This window comes from Dromiciops gliroides, chromosome 1, assembly GCF_019393635.1.
Source record: "Dromiciops gliroides isolate mDroGli1 chromosome 1, mDroGli1.pri, whole genome shotgun sequence".
Classification (NCBI taxonomy): Eukaryota; Metazoa; Chordata; class Mammalia; order Microbiotheria; family Microbiotheriidae; genus Dromiciops; species Dromiciops gliroides.
The window spans coordinates 254,635,907-254,653,602 of NC_057861.1; the positions used below are offsets into that span (position 1 = coordinate 254,635,907).

The window sequence follows — 17,696 nt, forward strand, 5'->3', positions numbered from 1 at the left end:
AATATAGCAACTCTTCTTGTGGTGGCAAAAATTGGAAAAAGAGAATGTCCATCAGTTGGGGAATGATAGGTTATGATATGTGAATGCAATTAGAACACTATTGTGCTGTAAGAAATGATAATGGGTTGAAAACTACCCTTACATGTAACTGGAAAAAATAAAATAAACGTTTGTTGCATTAGGGGAGAAAAAAAGAAATGATGAAGGGGGTGGTTTCAGAACAATCTTAGTAGACTTGTGGGAACTGATGCAAAGTGAAGTGTGCAGAAGTAGGAGAACAATTTATACAGCAAGCAGTATTGTAAAGATACTTAACTATGAAAGATTTGGGAATCTGATCAAAACAATAATCTGCCACAATTCCAAAGGACTCATGTTGAAACATGCTACCTACCTCCAGAGAGAACTGATAGTCAACATTCAGACTATAACAGATTTTCTTCTTTTTCTTGCCTTTTTGGGAGGATGGGGAGAGACCATGGTTAGTGCAGAAATTTGTTTTGCATGACTACGTATATTTGTAATGGGTTTTGTTTTTCTTGCCTTCTCATGAGTGAAAGATAAGATATTTTGTAACTGAAAATAATAAAATTCAACCAAGTACTTTATTTAAATCTCAATAATACTCACTCACATTCTCTCTAGGGTATTTTGCTTCAGCTGTTTGGAGGAACGAGAAAGGATTTTAGTCACACTGGAAGGGGCAAATTCCGTGCTGAGATCAATATCCTTCTGTGTGGGGATCCTGGGACCAGTAAGTCCCAGCTGCTACAATATGTCTACAACCTTGTTCCCCGAGGACAGTACACATCTGGGAAAGGCTCTAGTGCCGTTGGTCTTACTGCATATGTCATGAAAGACCCAGAAACAAGACAGCTGGTCTTACAGACAGGTGCCCTGGTCTTGAGTGACAATGGTATTTGTTGTATTGATGAATTTGACAAGATGAATGAAAGTACAAGATCAGTACTTCATGAAGTAATGGAACAACAGACTCTCTCAATTGCTAAGGTATGGCTTCCACTGTCTGCTGTAATGAATACAGTAGGAAATGTAGATCATTGTGTACATGAAACAAATGTCTCTGGGTACAACTTTTCCTTTTGACTCCAATCAGAAATAGTAATGAATTTTTGTAGCTACATTACATACGTTTATAGATGAAACTCAACATTTCCAAATATATTTGGTTTGGGGCAAATTTCTGAATGTTTTCTATAGAGGCCTCTTGTTTACTTTATGTGCCTCCTTTTTGTAGAGAACATGGTTCAGTCACCTAAAAGTCAGTACTTGTCCTGAAGACAGCATGATAAGTGAGACTCTACTCACACTTATTTTCTTTTTGCAGGCTGGAATTATTTGTCAGCTGAATGCTCGAACTTCTATCTTAGCAGCTGCTAATCCTATAGAGTCCCAATGGAATCCTAAGAAAACTACCATTGAAAATATTCAACTTCCCCATACTTTATTATCAAGGTATTGTCAAAGATGTTTATATGCTAGAAAATACACTATATAACATGCTGCTTCTAATACTATGCTAAATCCTTTTTTCTAAAGTGAATATTTTTTCTTACATTAACTAAAACATTCTCCATTAGTCTTTTGTTTTTTGTTTTATTTTTGGTGAGGCAATTGGGGTTAAGTGACTTGCCTAGGGTTCAGCTAGTAAGTGTTAAGTGTCTGAGGTCAGATTTGAACTCAGATCCTCCTGACTCCAGGGCCAGTGCTCTATCCACTGCACCACCTAGCTGCCCCTCCATTAGTCTTAAAATAATATTAAGACTTCCTGTAATATAAGTATGCTCTAGTATAGAATGAATATTTATATAGCCTACATTTTCTCTCATGCCAGCCAAAAGTATTTGTACAATTAATAGATGAATTTTAGGCTATAAATGTTTTTCCTTTGACAGTTGAATATATTTTCCTATGTTATCCACCTTCTGACAGTAGAGGTGATAGACTCAGATACAGAATGAATCTGGTTTGAGGCGTGATGGGAATTAATTTGGCTTGACACTGGGATTTGTTTTATTTAACTATGCATATTTGTTTTTCTTCCCTTCAAGGGGAGGGGGCAGGAGGGGAAAAAATAAGCATTACTGAGGGGGAAAAAAATTTGTATACATACATTCATGTGTCTGTTACTTAAATCTTTCTGTTGTCTGTAATATAGTAACATGTCATTTCAGGGGAAAGTTTACTTTCTAGCTCTGTTGCATGACTGACTAACCAGCATTTCTTGAATATGAAATCTTAGGAGCTAGTTGGAGGCCAGAATGTATGCTGAAGGCCCAGTAGAGCCTAATTATAACAGCTTGCCTCCTTAGTGGCAGACAGACTCCATCGCCAATTTTAATAGGCATGCCTAAAACAAATGAAGAGCAAGAACTTTTAAAAGCATCTTCTTGGGGCAGCTAGGTGACGCAGTGGATAGAGCACTGGCCCTGGAGTCAGGAGTACCTGAGTTCAAGTTCAGCCTCAGACACTTAACACTTACTGGCTGTGTGACCCTGGGCAAGTCACTTAACCCCAATTGCCTCACTAAAAAAAAAAAAAAGCATCTTCCTGTTAGTGGGTGTTGATGAACAAAAGAATCCAAAAGATATTTTTGTTTGACCCTCTTTAGATTTGATTTGATTTTCCTCATGCTGGACCCTCAAGACGAAGCCTATGACCGGCGCCTTGCCCACCATTTGGTCTCTCTGTACTACCAGAGTGAAGCGCAAGTAGAAGAGGAGTTCATGGATATGGCGGTCCTGAAGGACTACATCGCATATGCTCACAGCTCTATTACTCCTAGACTAAGTGAAGAAGCAAGCCAGGCCTTAATTGAGGTAATACATTGACTATTTGGAGTCTGAAAAGAGGTTGGTTTGTTTGTTTGTGTTTGATTGTTTTTTCATTACAAATATGTAGGGCAGCTAGGTGGCGCAGTGGATTAGAGCACTGGCCCTGGAGTCAGGAGTACCTGAGTTCAAATCCGGCCTCAGACACTTAACACTTACTAGCTGTGTGACCCTGGGCAAGTCACTTAACCCCAATTGCCTCACTGTATGTGTTGAATGTTTACCATATACTAGATGCTAAGGAAGACTCAAAGAAAATAATGCCTCAAAAAGCTCTTCCATCCAGTGCGGGGGAAATAAATACTCAATGAAGTATGACACCAAATGTGATAAAGGCAAGTAAAAAAAGGTAGAGTGCTTTGGCACTGGAGTGAGAGGAACACTGGATTTGGAGTCAGAAGATCTGGTTTCAGTCCTGAGCTCCGCCACTTACTACCTATGGGACCCTGGTGAAAGTCATTTAACTACATTGGGCCTGTTTCCTCATCTATAAAATGAGTGAGTTGGATTTTATTCTGAGGGTAGTAAGGAGCTATTAATTATTTTTTAGTAGTTAGATAAGACTCAGTCTCTGTTGTCATGAAACTTGTGGTTTAATAAAAAGGATGTGAGATACAGTTTTATATGTAATAAGACCAGCACCCAAGAGCAGGGCTTGCTGGAGGCATTTGAATTGGGCATATTTTTAGTATGGGTGAGAATTTTAAGTAGTATAGGAAACAAGGTGAGAAAAGTTACAATGGTGGGAAAGTATGGGAGTTGTTGAGCAGCTTAGTTTGGCTGGAGTGTAGAGCACATTTTAGGTGGGAGTAGTATCAGATAATATATAAAAGATTAGGGTAGTGTTATTGTGAAAAGCTTGGAATGTTTTTTTTTTTTTAAATGACCCTTTAAGGGGCAGCTAGGTGGCACAGTGGATAAAGCACTGGCCCTGGCTTCAGGAGTTCCTGAGTTCAAATCCGGCCTCAGACACTTGACACTTACTGGCTGTGTGACCCTGGGCAAGTCACTTAACCCCCATTGCCCCCACACAAATAAATAAATAAATAAAATGACCCTTTATTCAGGCATTAGTGATCCATTGAAGGGAAGGAGTGATAATCCAATCCAATAAACATTTTTCAAGTGCCTGCTATGTGCTGGGCACTGTGCTAAGTTCTGCAGATACGGTTAATTTAAAAAGCAGTCCCTCCCCTCAAGGAATTTATAATTTAGTGGGGGAGGGTGGCAGGGAAAATATGCAAAAGGAGGCAAGAAAGTAGGGCTGGGGAGTAGCAGATGTAGATCTAATATAATATAATCTATAACATATTTAATATAATATAAAGATAGATTTGTAATGGGAGTGGGCAGCAAGGAGAAAACCTGTTAGAAGGTGGCTATCCAGTTGGATGGTGAATATCGACATCCTTCTACAGAATTAAGTTGTATAACTTATATAATAACCTTACACTTAACTGTTGCATGCATAACCAAGGAAGACAGTGATAAAATTAATTTCCAGTAGTGTTTTGCAAGTACACTCTGGCATCCTTCTGTTTCTGTATTTGTGTAGTAATTTTTACCAATCTCCCTCGGGATCTTAATAAATGCACTATGGTAAAAGGCTGGAGCAGAATATATTATGCCTCAGCTAAAGTAAAAAAGGCAGGGGTAGCAATCCTTATCTCAGACAAAGTGCAGGCAAAAATAGATCTCATTAAAAGAGATAAGGAAGGAAATTACATCTTACTTAAAGGTACTATAGATAATGAAGTAATATCAATATTAAATATGTATGCGCCAAGTGGTATAGCATCCAAGTTCTTAGAGGAGAAGTTAAATGAGTTACAAGAGGAATTAGACAGTAATACTATACTAGTGGGGGATCTGAATCTCCCCCTCTCAAAATTAGATAAATCTAGCCAAAAAATAAGTAAGAAAGAAGTGAAAGAGGTGAATAGATTACTAGAAAAGTTAGACATGATAGATGTCTGGAGAAAATTGAATGGGGATAGAAAGGAACATACCTTTTTCTCAGCAGTACATGGCACATTTTCAAAAATTGACCATGTATTAGGGTACAAAAACATCATAGTCAAATGTAGAAAGGCAGAAATAGTAAATGCATCCTTCTCAGATCATGATGCAATAAAAATTACATGTAAGAAAGAGCCAGGGAAAAGTAGAATGAAAATCAATTGGAAACTAAATAATTTCATTCTAAAGAATGAATGGGCCAAACAAGAAATCATAGAAACAATCAATAACTTTATCCAAGAGAATGACAATAATGAGACAACATACCAAAATCTATGGGATGCAGCCAAAGCAGTGCTTAGGGGAAAATTTATAGCTCTAAATGCTTACATGAATAAGAAAGAGAAAGAGGAGATTAATGAATTGGGCATGCAACTTAAAAAGCTAGAAAAAGAACAAATTAGAAATCCCCAATTAGACACTAAATTAGAGATCCTGAAAATTAAAGGAGAAATTAATAAGATTGAATTAATCAATAAAACTAAGAGCTGGTTTTATGAAAAAACCAATAAAATATTGGTTAATCTGATTAAAAAAAAGAAAGAAGAGAACCAAATTACCAGTATCAAAAATGAAAAGGGTGATGTTACCACCAATGAAGTGGAAATTAAAGCAATAATTAGGAAATATTTTGCCCAACTGTATGCCAATAAATTTGACAATCTAAATGAAATGGATGAATATTTACAAAAATATAAACTGCCCAGGTTAACTGAAGAGGAAATAAAATCCTTAAATAAACCCATATTAGAAAAAGAAATTGAACAAGCTATTAATGAACTCCCTAAGAAAAAATCCCCAGGGCCAGATGGGTTTACGGGTGAATTTTACCAAACATTTAAGAACAATTAATTCCAATATTATACAAATTATTTGGAAAAATAGGTGAAGAAGGAGTTCTACCAAATTGGTTTTATGACACAAATATGGTGGTGATACCAAAACCAGGCAAAGCAAAAACAGAGAAAGAAAATTATAGACCAATTTCCCTAATGAATATTGATGCTAAAATCTTAAATAAGATATTAGCAAGGAGATTACAGCAAGTGATCACCAGGATAATACACTATGACCAGGTGGGATTTATACCAGGAATGCAGGGCTGGTTCAACATTAGGAAAACTATTAACATAATCAACCACATCAATAAGAAAACCAACCAAAATCATATGCTTAGCTCTCTTTTTTTTTTGGTGAGGCAATTGGGGTTAAGTGACTTGCCCAGGGTCACACAGCTAGTAAGTGTTAAGTGTCTGAGGCTGGATTTGAACTCAGGTCCTCCTGAATCCAGGGCCAGTGCTCTATCTACTGTGCCACCTAGCTGCCCCCATATGCTTATCTCAATAGATGCAGAGAAAGCTTTTGACAAAGTACAGCACCCATTCCTAATAGAAACACTAGAGAGTTTAGGAATAGGGGGAGCTTTCCTTAGAATAATAAACAGTATCTACCTAAAGCCATCAGCAAGTATTATATGCAATGGAGATAAATTAGAGGCCTTCCCAATAAGATCAGGGGTGAAACAGGGATGTCCATTATCACCCCTATTATTTAATATTGTCCTAGAAATGTTAGCTTTAGCAATCAGAGAAGAGAAAGGAATTAAAGGAATTAGAATAGGCAAGGAAGAAACAAAACTATCACTCTTTGCAGATGATATGATGGTATACTTAAGGAATCCTCGAGAATCAAGTCAAAAATTACTTGAAACAATTAACAACTTTAGCAAAGTAGCAGGATATAAAATAAATCCACATAAATCATCAGCATTTCTATACATGACCACCAAAGTCCAGCAGCAAGAGATAGAAAGAGAAATTCCATTTAAAGTAATGGTAGATAATATAAAATACTTGGGAGTCTACTTGCCAAGACAAACCCAGGAACTCTATGAACACAACTACCAAACACTCTTCACACAAATCAAATCAGCTCTGAATAATTGGAAAGATATCAATTGCTCATGGATAGGCAGAGCTAATATAGTAAAAATGACAATACTGCCTAAATTAATTTACTTATTCAGTGCCATACCAATCAGACTACCTAAAAATTATTTTATACAGCTAGAAAAAATAATAACAAAATTCATCTGGAAAAACAAAAAATCAAGAATATCCAGGGAAATAATGAAAAAAAATTCACAGGAAGGTGGGTTAGCGGTACCAAACCTGGAGCTTTACTATAAAGCGGCAGTCATCAAAACTATCTGGTACTGGCTAAAAAAATAGAGTGGTAGATCAATGGAATAGGCTAGGCTCAGGAAATACAGTAGTAAATGACACTAGTAATGTAGTGTTTGATAAACCCAAAGACTCCAGCTTCTGGGATAGGAACTCAGTATTTGACAAAAACTGCTGGGAAAACTGGAAGATAGTATGGCAGAAATTAGGCATAGACCAACATCTTACACCTTATACTAAAATAAGGTCAAAATGGATACACGATTTAGACATAAGAGGTGATACCATAGGTAAATTAGGAGAGAAAGGAATAGTCTACCTATCAGATCTTTGGAAAGGAGAACAGTTTTTGACCAAACAAGAGATAGAGCATATTATAAAATGCAAAATGGATGATTTTGATTATATTAAATTAAAAAATGTTTGTACAAACAGAAGCAATGCATCCAAAATTGGAAGGGAGGCAGAAAACTGGGAAACAATTTTTGAGGCCAGTGCTTCTGATAAAGGCCTCATCTCTAAAATATATAGGGAATTAAATCAAATTTATAAGAATCCAAGTCATTCCCCAATTGAGAAATGGTCAAAGGATATGAACAGGCAGTTTTCTGATGAAGAAAACAAAGCTATCTATTCCCATATGAAAAAATGCTCTAAATCTCTAATGATTAGAGAGATGCAAATTAAAACAACTCTGAGGTACCACCTGACACCTATCAGATTGGCTAAAATGACAAAAAAGGAAGATAATAAATGTTGGAGAGGCTGTGGGAAAATTGGAACACTAATGCATTGTTGGTGGAGCTGTGAGCTGATCCAACCATTCTGGAGAGCAATTTGGAATTATGCCCAAAGGGCGATAAAGCTGTGCATACCCTTTGACCCAGCAATCCCACTTTTAGGTCTTTTGCCCAAAGAAATCATGGAAGGGGGAAAGGGACCCACATGTACAGAAATATTTATAGCTGCTCTTTACTTTCTAGCAAGGAATTGGGAAGTTGAGGGGGTGCCCATCAATTGGGGAATGGCTGGACAAGTTGTGGTATATGAATACAATGGAATACTATTGTGCTGTAAGAAATGATGAGCAGGAAGAGTTCAGAGAAACCTGGAGGGTCTTACGTGAGCTGATGATGAGTGAGATGAGCAGAACCAGAAGAACATTGTACACAGTATCATCAACATTGAGTGTTGACCTACTGTGATGGACTATATTCTTCTCACCAATGCAATGGTACAGAAGAGTTCCAGGGAACTCATGATAGAAGAGGATCTCCAAATCCAAGAAAAAAAAAGAAAGAAAGAACTGTGGAGTATAGATGCTGATTGAACCATATTATTTCTTTTGTTTTGGGTGCTCTTGGTTTTTTTTTCTATTTTGAGGTTTTGCATCACTGCTCTGATTTTTTCTCTTGTAACAGGATTAATGCAGAAATAGGATTAATGTTATTATGTGTATATATATGTGTGTGTGTATATATCTATATATGTATAGAGATATATAGATATAACCTATATCAGATTACCTGCTGTCTAGGGGAGGGTGGAGGGAGGGGAGGGAGGGAGAAAAATCTGAAATTGTAAAGCTTGTATAAACAAAAGTTGAGAACTATCTTTACATGTAACAGAAAAAATAAAATACCTTATACATTAAAAAAAAAAATCTGAAAAATAAATAAAAAATAAATGCACTATGACAGAAATTTAACCAACTATAAAGAAAGAATGAAAATATATCCACTAGAAGAGTTCAACACTTTTTATTTTTAAGATAGGTTCTCAAGTGGAACTTTTCAAGAGCCTTTGCTACACATTAAGGATTTTAGTCATTTAAATAGATTCTTCAGTACTTGATCTTATAGATGTAGGAACTCCCTTTACAGTGTAGATCACAGCCCAACTGTGCCTTCTTATCTTGACAATTCTTTTCCATATCTGCCCATAAATTTTTCCACCCAACATACTGGAAACTGTCCTCTGGTGTTTGTTCATTTGTTTAACATTGCATGGGTACCAGGGAAGCATTCACCTTGTCTGACTGTTAGTCTTATTTTTACTATATAAACCAGCCCCCCTTTTTCAGCCTCTCACGTCCTGGATGATAGATACCTCTTTTGCTGTTTATCAAATGTAAGTCCTTGTTGGTGATATGCTATGCCCTCTTTGTGTCAACCATTTTTTTTAGTCATCCAACTCTTTGTGACCATGTGTGAGGTTTTCTTGGCAAAGATACTGAAGTGGTGTGCCATTTCTTTCTCCAGTAGTATTCCTGCCATACACCTCTCCATTGCTCTCTGGGGCCACCCACAATTTTATCATTCAAATTCCTACTCTGCCATGTAGATGACACTGGGTTCTTGAAAGCTGTGCCAGTGGTGCACACACATGCTCTAGTATGTTCTACTATATTGGAAAAGCTTTAATTGCAATTCTGATAACACTCTTGGTTTTACAATAACCAGTCTAACCTTGTACTATCTATCACTAGAGCAATTTTGGTGTTAAAAAGATGGGATTTTTATTTGATTCCAAGTTGAATTTCCAGACCATCAAAGTACAGTGCTTTTAATCAGATTGCCAACTGTCCCATGGAATAATATTTGTGCCTTTGAAAGAACAATGAAACCAGCTCCTTAATATCACTTTCCTTTCCTCTCACCATTTTCTTAACTATACAGTATGCGTTCCTCATCACTCAACTGAAAACTGCTCTCTCCAAAGTTGCTAAATTTTTTTTTTTAATTCTCATTCTTCAGCCTGTGACATTTTCAGTCACTCCCTTCTTCTTGATACTCTTTTCTCTCTAGGTTTCTGTGACACTACTCTATCCTGGTTGTCTTCTGGCCATTCTGTCCTTTGACTCACGTCCACTAGCGATGGGTGTCCCTGTCGGTATTGTAATATTTCTCTTGGTGAGCTCATCAGCTCCCTTCAACTCAATTATCACTCTATACTGATACTTCTCTATTTATCCAGCCCCCCTTTCCCATCCTCCAGACTCCCATCTCCAACTGCCTATGGGACGTCTCTCAAAGTAGATGTCTCTAACTCAACATGTCCAAAATGGAACTCATTATCCCTCACGCCCTTCTTCCTGTGTTTCCTGTTAACTATTGAGGGCGTCACCATCCTCCCAGCCTTGAAACCCTGGCATCATCCCCAATCCCTCACTCTTTCCCCACCCCCCATATCTAATCTGTTGCCAAGTTCTGTCAATTTTACCAGAGTAAATCTCTCATATATAGTCCTTTCTCTTCTCTGACACCACCACTGTCCTGGTATAGGCCTTCTTCACCTCGGCTTGGCGCCTCAAGTTTCTCCACACTCCAATGAATCATCCTCCACTCAGATGTCAAATTTCTCTTCCTAAAGTGCCGGTGTGACTCTCCCTCTACCTCCTTCTGCACACACACACACACATACACACACACACACACACACACACACACACACACACACACACACACATACACACACACACACACCCCAATGCTTAAGCCTTTCTCTATCCTTAGCCTGACTGGTTACTGAAAACCAGCATATTCTGCCCCTAGAACTATGTCTTGAGCTCTTCCAATGTGGGAGAGCACTCCCCCCAGGCCCAGGGCCACTTTTCACTTAATAAGGAAGCAAAAAGCATGATTCATGTAGAAAAATTTGTATTGGTGTCTAGTCTTATAGGTATAATCAAGGTCTTTTTTTTCTTTACATTCTCCTCAAACTAGGCATATGTAGACATGAGGAAGATTGGAAGTGGCAGAGGAATGGTTTCTGCATATCCCCGACAGCTGGAGTCATTGATACGTTTATCAGAAGCTCACGCCAAAGTGCGATTTTCAAACAAAGTTGAAGCAATTGATGTTGAAGAAGCAAAACGCCTCCATCGTGAGGCACTTAAACAGTCCGCTACTGACCCAAGGACTGGCATTGTGGACATATCTATTCTCACTACAGGTTTGTAGTTTATATATGACAAAAATCTTAATTTATTTAATGGGCGAATAATTGATCCTTCATGTTTTTTTAAAAAATTTATTTTAGGGGGCAGCTAGGTGGCGCAGTAGATAAAGCACCGGGCCTGGATTCAGGAGAACCTGAGTTCAAATATGGCCTCAGACACTTGACACTTACTAGCTGTGTGACCTTGGGCAAGTCACTCATTGCCCCACCAAAAAAAAAACACAAAACATCAAACAAAACAAAAAACTTATTTTAAAGGAGGATGAATACATTTGTTAAACAGTGCATTGCACTGTCAGCATTAGCATGGTGCAAATGCATAGGTTATTGAAACTGCATAGAATCTACAAGTCATTCATATTTTGAAATGCAATACATACATACACATTCAGGAGCTGCTTAGACTCCCTTTTTTTTTTTTTTTTTTTAAGTGAGGCAATTGGGGTTAAGTGACTTGCCCAGGATCACAGCTAGTAAGTGTTAAGTGTCTGAGGCCAGATTTGAACTCAGGTACTCCTGACTCCAGGGCCGGTGCTCTATCCACTGCGCCATCTAGCTGCCCCTATTTTTTTTTTTAATAAAATTATTTTATTATTTTCCAGTTACATGTAGAGATAGCTTTCATCATTTATTTACATAAGATTTCCAATTTCAAATTTTTCTCCCTCCCCCAAACAGCAGGCAATCCTATATAGGTTATATTATTTGTGTGTGTGTGTGTGTATGCACACACAAATACATATATACACATATACATATATGTATATATGCACATACATAACAACATTAAACATATTTCTGCATCAGTCATACTATAAGAGAAGAATCAGAGCAATAAGGAAAAACCTTAAAATAGAAAAACAGCAGCACTGAAAACAAAAGAAATAGTATGGCTCAATCAGCATCCATATTCCATAGTTCTTTTTTTTTTTTTTTTCTGGATTTGGAGAGCCTTTTCCATTCTGAGTCCCCTGGAATTTTCTTGTAGCATTGTATTGGTGAGAAGAATCTAGTCTATCACAGTTTATCAACACATAATGTTGATAATACTGTGTATAATGTTCTTCTGGTTCTGTTCATCTCACTCATCAGTTCATGCAAGTCCTTCCAGGCTTCTCTGAACTCCTGTTCATTGTTTCTCACAGCACAATAGAATTCCATTACATTCATATATCACAACTTGTTCAGCCTTAGACTGCATTTTATTTTTTTTGTTGTTTGTTTGTTTTTTAGTGAGGCAATTGGGGTTAAGTGACTTGCCCAGGGTCACACAGCTAGTAAGTATTAAGTGTCTGAGGCCGGATTTGAACCCAGGTACTCCTGACTCCAGGGCCGGTGCTCTATCCACTGTGCCACCTAGCTGCCCCTAGACTGCATTTTAAACATCATAGAAAACGGAAAATTGAGTGAGGAAATATAGTCTAGGAAAGGAACAATCTTAATGTGAATGTTTGGGAAAGCTGTGTGTAGATTTTGGTTTTTTGTTTTGGTTTGGTTTTTTTGAAACTAGATCTCCTTAACTCGCCAAAGCTAGTGGAAAGTGGCCAGTCACAGTCCTAATGCTAATGCTGCTTGGCATGGAAACTTTAACATCCATTTTCTCAATCTGGACTGGTTCAATGGTCCTTAATTGGTTTGGTGACCCTTTTTTTCCAGGGACTTACCGTATTGGTGTCAGATTTGGTACAGACACCCAGTTAATTTTCTCATAGCTCAAGTGATCCACCAGCCTTGGCATTCTTCAGTTTCAGGGATTACAGATGTGCTCCACCTCTAATAAATGTATTCTCTTCCCTGTTACACGTGGAACTAGAGGAGCTGGATATATTGAACAGTTAGATGGTAGAAACTTTCCTACTATTGCCAGAATCAAAATAACCCATCTATTGGGGTGGGGGGGGGCACTGTCAGGGCCTGTCTTATACATCAAACCCTCATCAGAGAAATTTGGTAAAACTTATTTTTTTCCGTTTGACCACTTCCCTTAATTGTGTTTGTGCAGAAGCTTTTTGTTTTCATGTAATCAGTTATGTCTTTTTTCTTCTGTAATTGTCTCTCTTCTTTGTTCAGTTAATAGTATTTCTCTTACCCATAGTGATGAAAGGTATATGTTCCATTTCTCTCATTTTTTTAATAGCATGATCTTTAATATTAAGGTCACATCCATTTAGAATGCATTGTGGGATATAGGACTAGTCTAAGCCCCTTTTCTGTCTGACTGCCAGTTTTTATTAAATGGGCAATTCTTAAGTAATTTATGTTTATGAAAAACTGAGTTTTTTAGTTCTGTTGTTTCAATTCACCCTTGTTTAGTCTATTCCGTTGAACAACCATTATTTTTTTCTTAACCAATACCAAATGGTTTTGATGACTGTTGATTTATAATATAGTTTGAGGTCTACAAGTACTAATACCCCACTGTCCCTACCTTTTTTCATTATTTATCTTGATATTATAGATCTTTTCATTTTTCATTTAGTTACTCTTTTATTGACTACTCTAAAGTAGGGGAAACATCTGAGTATGATCCAGGCAGGCAGAAATTCAGAGAAGTTAGGTCTAGGGTGGGGGTAGAAGCTTTGGGCAGAGAAAGTTAATGTTAAGTTTATGGTCAGTGACAAAAGAATGACGTTTAATTTGGGATCAACTGATGCCAACACAGTCAAATGAATAGGACACAGATAAAGGAACATATGGTATAAGAGTAACAGTTTTTTAATTTTATTTTGAGCCAATGAGGTCATAGGAACATAACCTGAAAGTCCAATCTCATTTTACAAATGAGGAAACAAGCCTTTGGAAGTTAAGTAAGAGTACAAATAGTTTTCCTTAATCCTTAACTATTAATTATATTACAACCTTTGAGGAGGCAGAATTATGTAGGTGAAAGCTGCTAAGATACAGACTTAGTATTTGGCCAAAATTTTCTGAGAAAACTGGACTGTTGTCTGGCAAAACTTAGAGTTAGGCCAACATGCAAACCATATACCAAGATAAGTTCCAAATGGACACATCATCTAAATATAAAAAGTTATATTGTGGATAAGTTAGAGGAACAAGAAAGAAATTACTTTTCATGTCTGTTAGTAGCAGTGTAGTCCCAGTTTAGGTGCTAATTAGTTGTGTGACCTTAAGCAAGTCATTTAATTTTTCTCTATCTTGTGTTTGTGTACTCTACACTTTAAAAAGTTTAAAAATTATGTTTTTCTATTTAAAAGATAATTCTAGGTTTTCTTTCATTTTTGTTTTCTCTTTAGGAATGAGTGCCACATCTCGAAAAAGAAAAGAAGAATTAGCTGAGGCTTTGAAGAAGCTTATTCAATCAAAGGGCAAAACCCCAGCTCTAAAATACCAGCAACTCTTTGAAGATATTCGAGGACAATCTGACATAGTGAGTGTTTCACATATTTTGGAACTTCTATTTTTATTTCTTTTTTTCTAAAGCTAGACATATTCAGTAGTAAAATTTAATAGGAAAGAGTAAATTTGGTGACAATCTAAAATACAAAAATGCTCTATAAATAAAAGGACTTCTTTAAAAAATTATATTTAATAGAAATAGTTTAAAATGTTAAAAACTGTAAACCAGCTCCTTAAAGTTAATTTAATTCTAAAGATAAATGCTGTTGGATGATAAATTAGCTGGAAATTTGACATATTTTTGTCAGTTATGTGTAAGATTGGCTGTATGTTTTTAGACTTAGAAAATACTTATTTTCTACTTCCCCCAGGCTATTACTAAAGATATGTTTGAAGAAGCTCTACGTGCTTTGGCTGATGATGACTTCTTGACAGTGACTGGGAAGACTGTTCGATTACTCTGAAGAAATAAGATATGGACACTTATGTTCTGCTTTTCTACACAGATGTTTCACTTGATTCTTTAGTTAAAACTACTGGTATTCCTTCATTATTTGCTAGTCAGCTAATAGCACTGCCATCAGTGTAAATAGCTAATTTCTAAGAGTACTAAGCCCTAATCTGTTTTTCAAATGTTAATTAGGAATCCATTTTTATAATGAACTCTGTTCATTAGAAATGCTTTAAATAAAAGTTTTCCTTTGTACACTATACTTTTGAAATTGATCTTTTTTAGTATGGGTCCTACTAGAGGTTGTGCTTTATATAAACTTTAATACAATCCCTTTGACATGTCCTCATACTGTGAAGGTCTTGTTCATATTTTTCCATTAATCTTCAATAGATGATCCATCAATATGCTGAAGGCCTTCCCTTTTTTTTTAATGTCTCAAAGGCACTAGGACACACATAGACTGACCATGCATTGCCTCTTAACTCTCTGTAACCACATATATATCAATACTCTTTGCAGCAGCAAAGAACTGGAAACAAAGTGATTGCAACATCAGCTCTGGAGTGGATAAATGAAATTGTATACAAATGTAGGGTATTTTATTATGTAGCAAGGTAGTAACCAAGAGGAATTCAGAGAAACAGGGAGCTTTGAAGAATTCTATATGGTTAAAGAATCAGAACCAGAAAAGGATGTACACAGTACTACAGTATAGATTAAAAGAACCCTTTAAGGGCAGTTAGGTGGCACAGTGGATAAAGCACCAGCCCTGGAGTCAGGAAGACCTGAGTTCAAATCCGGCCTCAGACACTTGACATTCGTTAGCTGTGTGACCCTGGATAAGTCACTTAACCCTCATTGCCCTGCAAAAAAAAAAAAAAAAACCCTTTAAAGAAGCTGAACTGAGCAGTTGTAATAATCAGTGTAAATCCCAGAGAACATAGAAGAAAATAATTGCTTCTGCTAATCGGGCCTATGGGGTTATAAAATTGCATAGGTTGTCAAATAATATCACTATAGGTAATGTGTTTTTATTTTTTGCTTCTCAAGGGAATGTTCATACTAAGAGGCAGGGTGACTTTATTCAAAAATGGCATGTAAAAACAAAGGACATTTGGGAAATAGCCAAACAAATTGGGATATATAACTATGGGGTATTACTGTACCATAAAAAATTAATATGAAGAATTACAGTAGCTAGCATTTATATGATACTATATGGTTGGGGATAGGGGAAGTACAACAACCTTATGTGCTGGGTGTTATCATTCCCCATTTTACAAATTAGGAAACTAAGGCTAAGAAAGATGAAGTGACTTGCCTAGAATCTGATAGCCAGGGCAGTTAGGTGGCGCAGTAGATAAAGCACTGGCCCTGGATTCAGGAGTACCTGAGTTCAAATCCGGCCTCAGACACTTGACATTTAACTAGCTGTGTGACCCTGGGCAAGTCACTTAACCCTTATTGCCCTGGGGGAAAAAAAATAATCTGACAGCCAGCAAGTATTTGAGGTAAGATTTGAATAGGTCTTCCTGAATTCAAAAGTAGTATTTTATCTGCAACACTACCAGCTGCTCAGAATACTAAGAGGTATGGGATGACATCAATTACACCAATATTGCTGAAACATAAACTGTATAAAACGTCTGGAAAGTCTTGATAGATTGTGAAGGGTTTTAAGGAACAGAAAAATTGGGGTTTTTTTGTAAGGCAAATTGGGGTTAAGTGACTTGCCATGGGTCACACAGCTAGTAAGTGTTAAGTATCTGAGGCCGGATTTGAACTCAGATACTCCTGAATCCAGGGCTGGTGCTCTATCCACTGCGCCACCTAGCTGCCCCAAAGCTTATATTTTTTAATTTTCAAAAATTTTTATTTTGTCTGGCCAGCCAGCAAGAATTTATTGAATATTCATAGAATATTTGGCATTGTTATTTTTATCTTTTTTTCCCAATTACATGTAAAAACAATTATCAGAAGGGAAGCTTTTCAAATGCTCTTTAACATCAAATTCTGAGCTGTTTTTTTTTCTCTCCTTTGAGAAAAACCATTTCAGAGAAAGGTGGGGGCTTTTTTGAGCTTTGTCCACACAATTAATGAGGAACTGCTCCATTATTTGGAAGTTTATGGGTAACTTCTCTGTAAGGATCAGAGTTTTAATACCTAAGAAATTTATCACCCAGAGCCCAACCCCTTTCTCACCCCTAGCCCCCTTTTAGCAAAAATCAAAAGGAACAGTGATCAAGGACCAAGTAGACACAGCAACTGCCTCTTCATTTCAGAACAGAACTGCACAAGATGATGGTCAGAAACCAGAGGGCAACTCAGAAAAAGGTCATTTTCAGGAACCAAAAGCCATCATAAACTCCAGGAAGCCAACAGGATCCCGTACCTGGCCTCTTGGGAAAAAGAAACAGAGTAGGCAGTGTATGTATGCCTTAACACTAGGAGCCAAGGCAGGAGATTGGGTAATTCACAAGAGTTCTGAAAGCAGCTTCACTTCCAACATCTAAATTAGGTCACAGGAGCCACATTAGGGGTTGAAACCAAACTCTGTTGGAGACTGCAAGGAGGAGACAGAGAAAAGCCAAAGCAAGTAGCCGTGTTGGTCCCCCCTAGGAAATAGAAGGAAAAGCCAGGAACTGTGTTAACTAAGTAGCGCAGTGACTAGAACACAAGGTATGGAGTTAAGATCTGAGTACACATCTTACCTTAGACACCTGTGTGACCCTGGGCAAGCTACTTAACCTCTGTCTGCTGCAATTTTCTCAATTGTAAAATGATCAAATAAGATAATAATTATAAAGCACTTAGCAAAGTGTCTAGTATACATTAGGTGCTTAATGTTTCCTTCCTTGTAAGGATGCT

The 17,696-nt window shown here is 37.1% G+C and overlaps 1 protein-coding gene across 1 annotated transcript in view; it reads left to right on the plus strand.

Annotated features, from left to right (window-relative positions):
- Positions 1–15,077, plus strand: part of MCM4 (minichromosome maintenance complex component 4) — a 34,069-nt gene extending 18,992 nt beyond the window's left edge. The window contains exons 12-17 of the mRNA XM_043975230.1: positions 646–1,011; positions 1,349–1,476; positions 2,633–2,840; positions 10,780–11,008; positions 14,272–14,405; positions 14,746–15,077. Coding sequence (XP_043831165.1) covers positions 646–1,011; positions 1,349–1,476; positions 2,633–2,840; positions 10,780–11,008; positions 14,272–14,405; positions 14,746–14,838 — 1,158 coding nt within the window. The 3' untranslated portion in view covers positions 14,839–15,077. The remainder of the gene's footprint in view (positions 1–645; positions 1,012–1,348; positions 1,477–2,632; positions 2,841–10,779; positions 11,009–14,271; positions 14,406–14,745) is intronic.
- Positions 15,078–17,696: the final 2,619 nt, after the last annotated feature.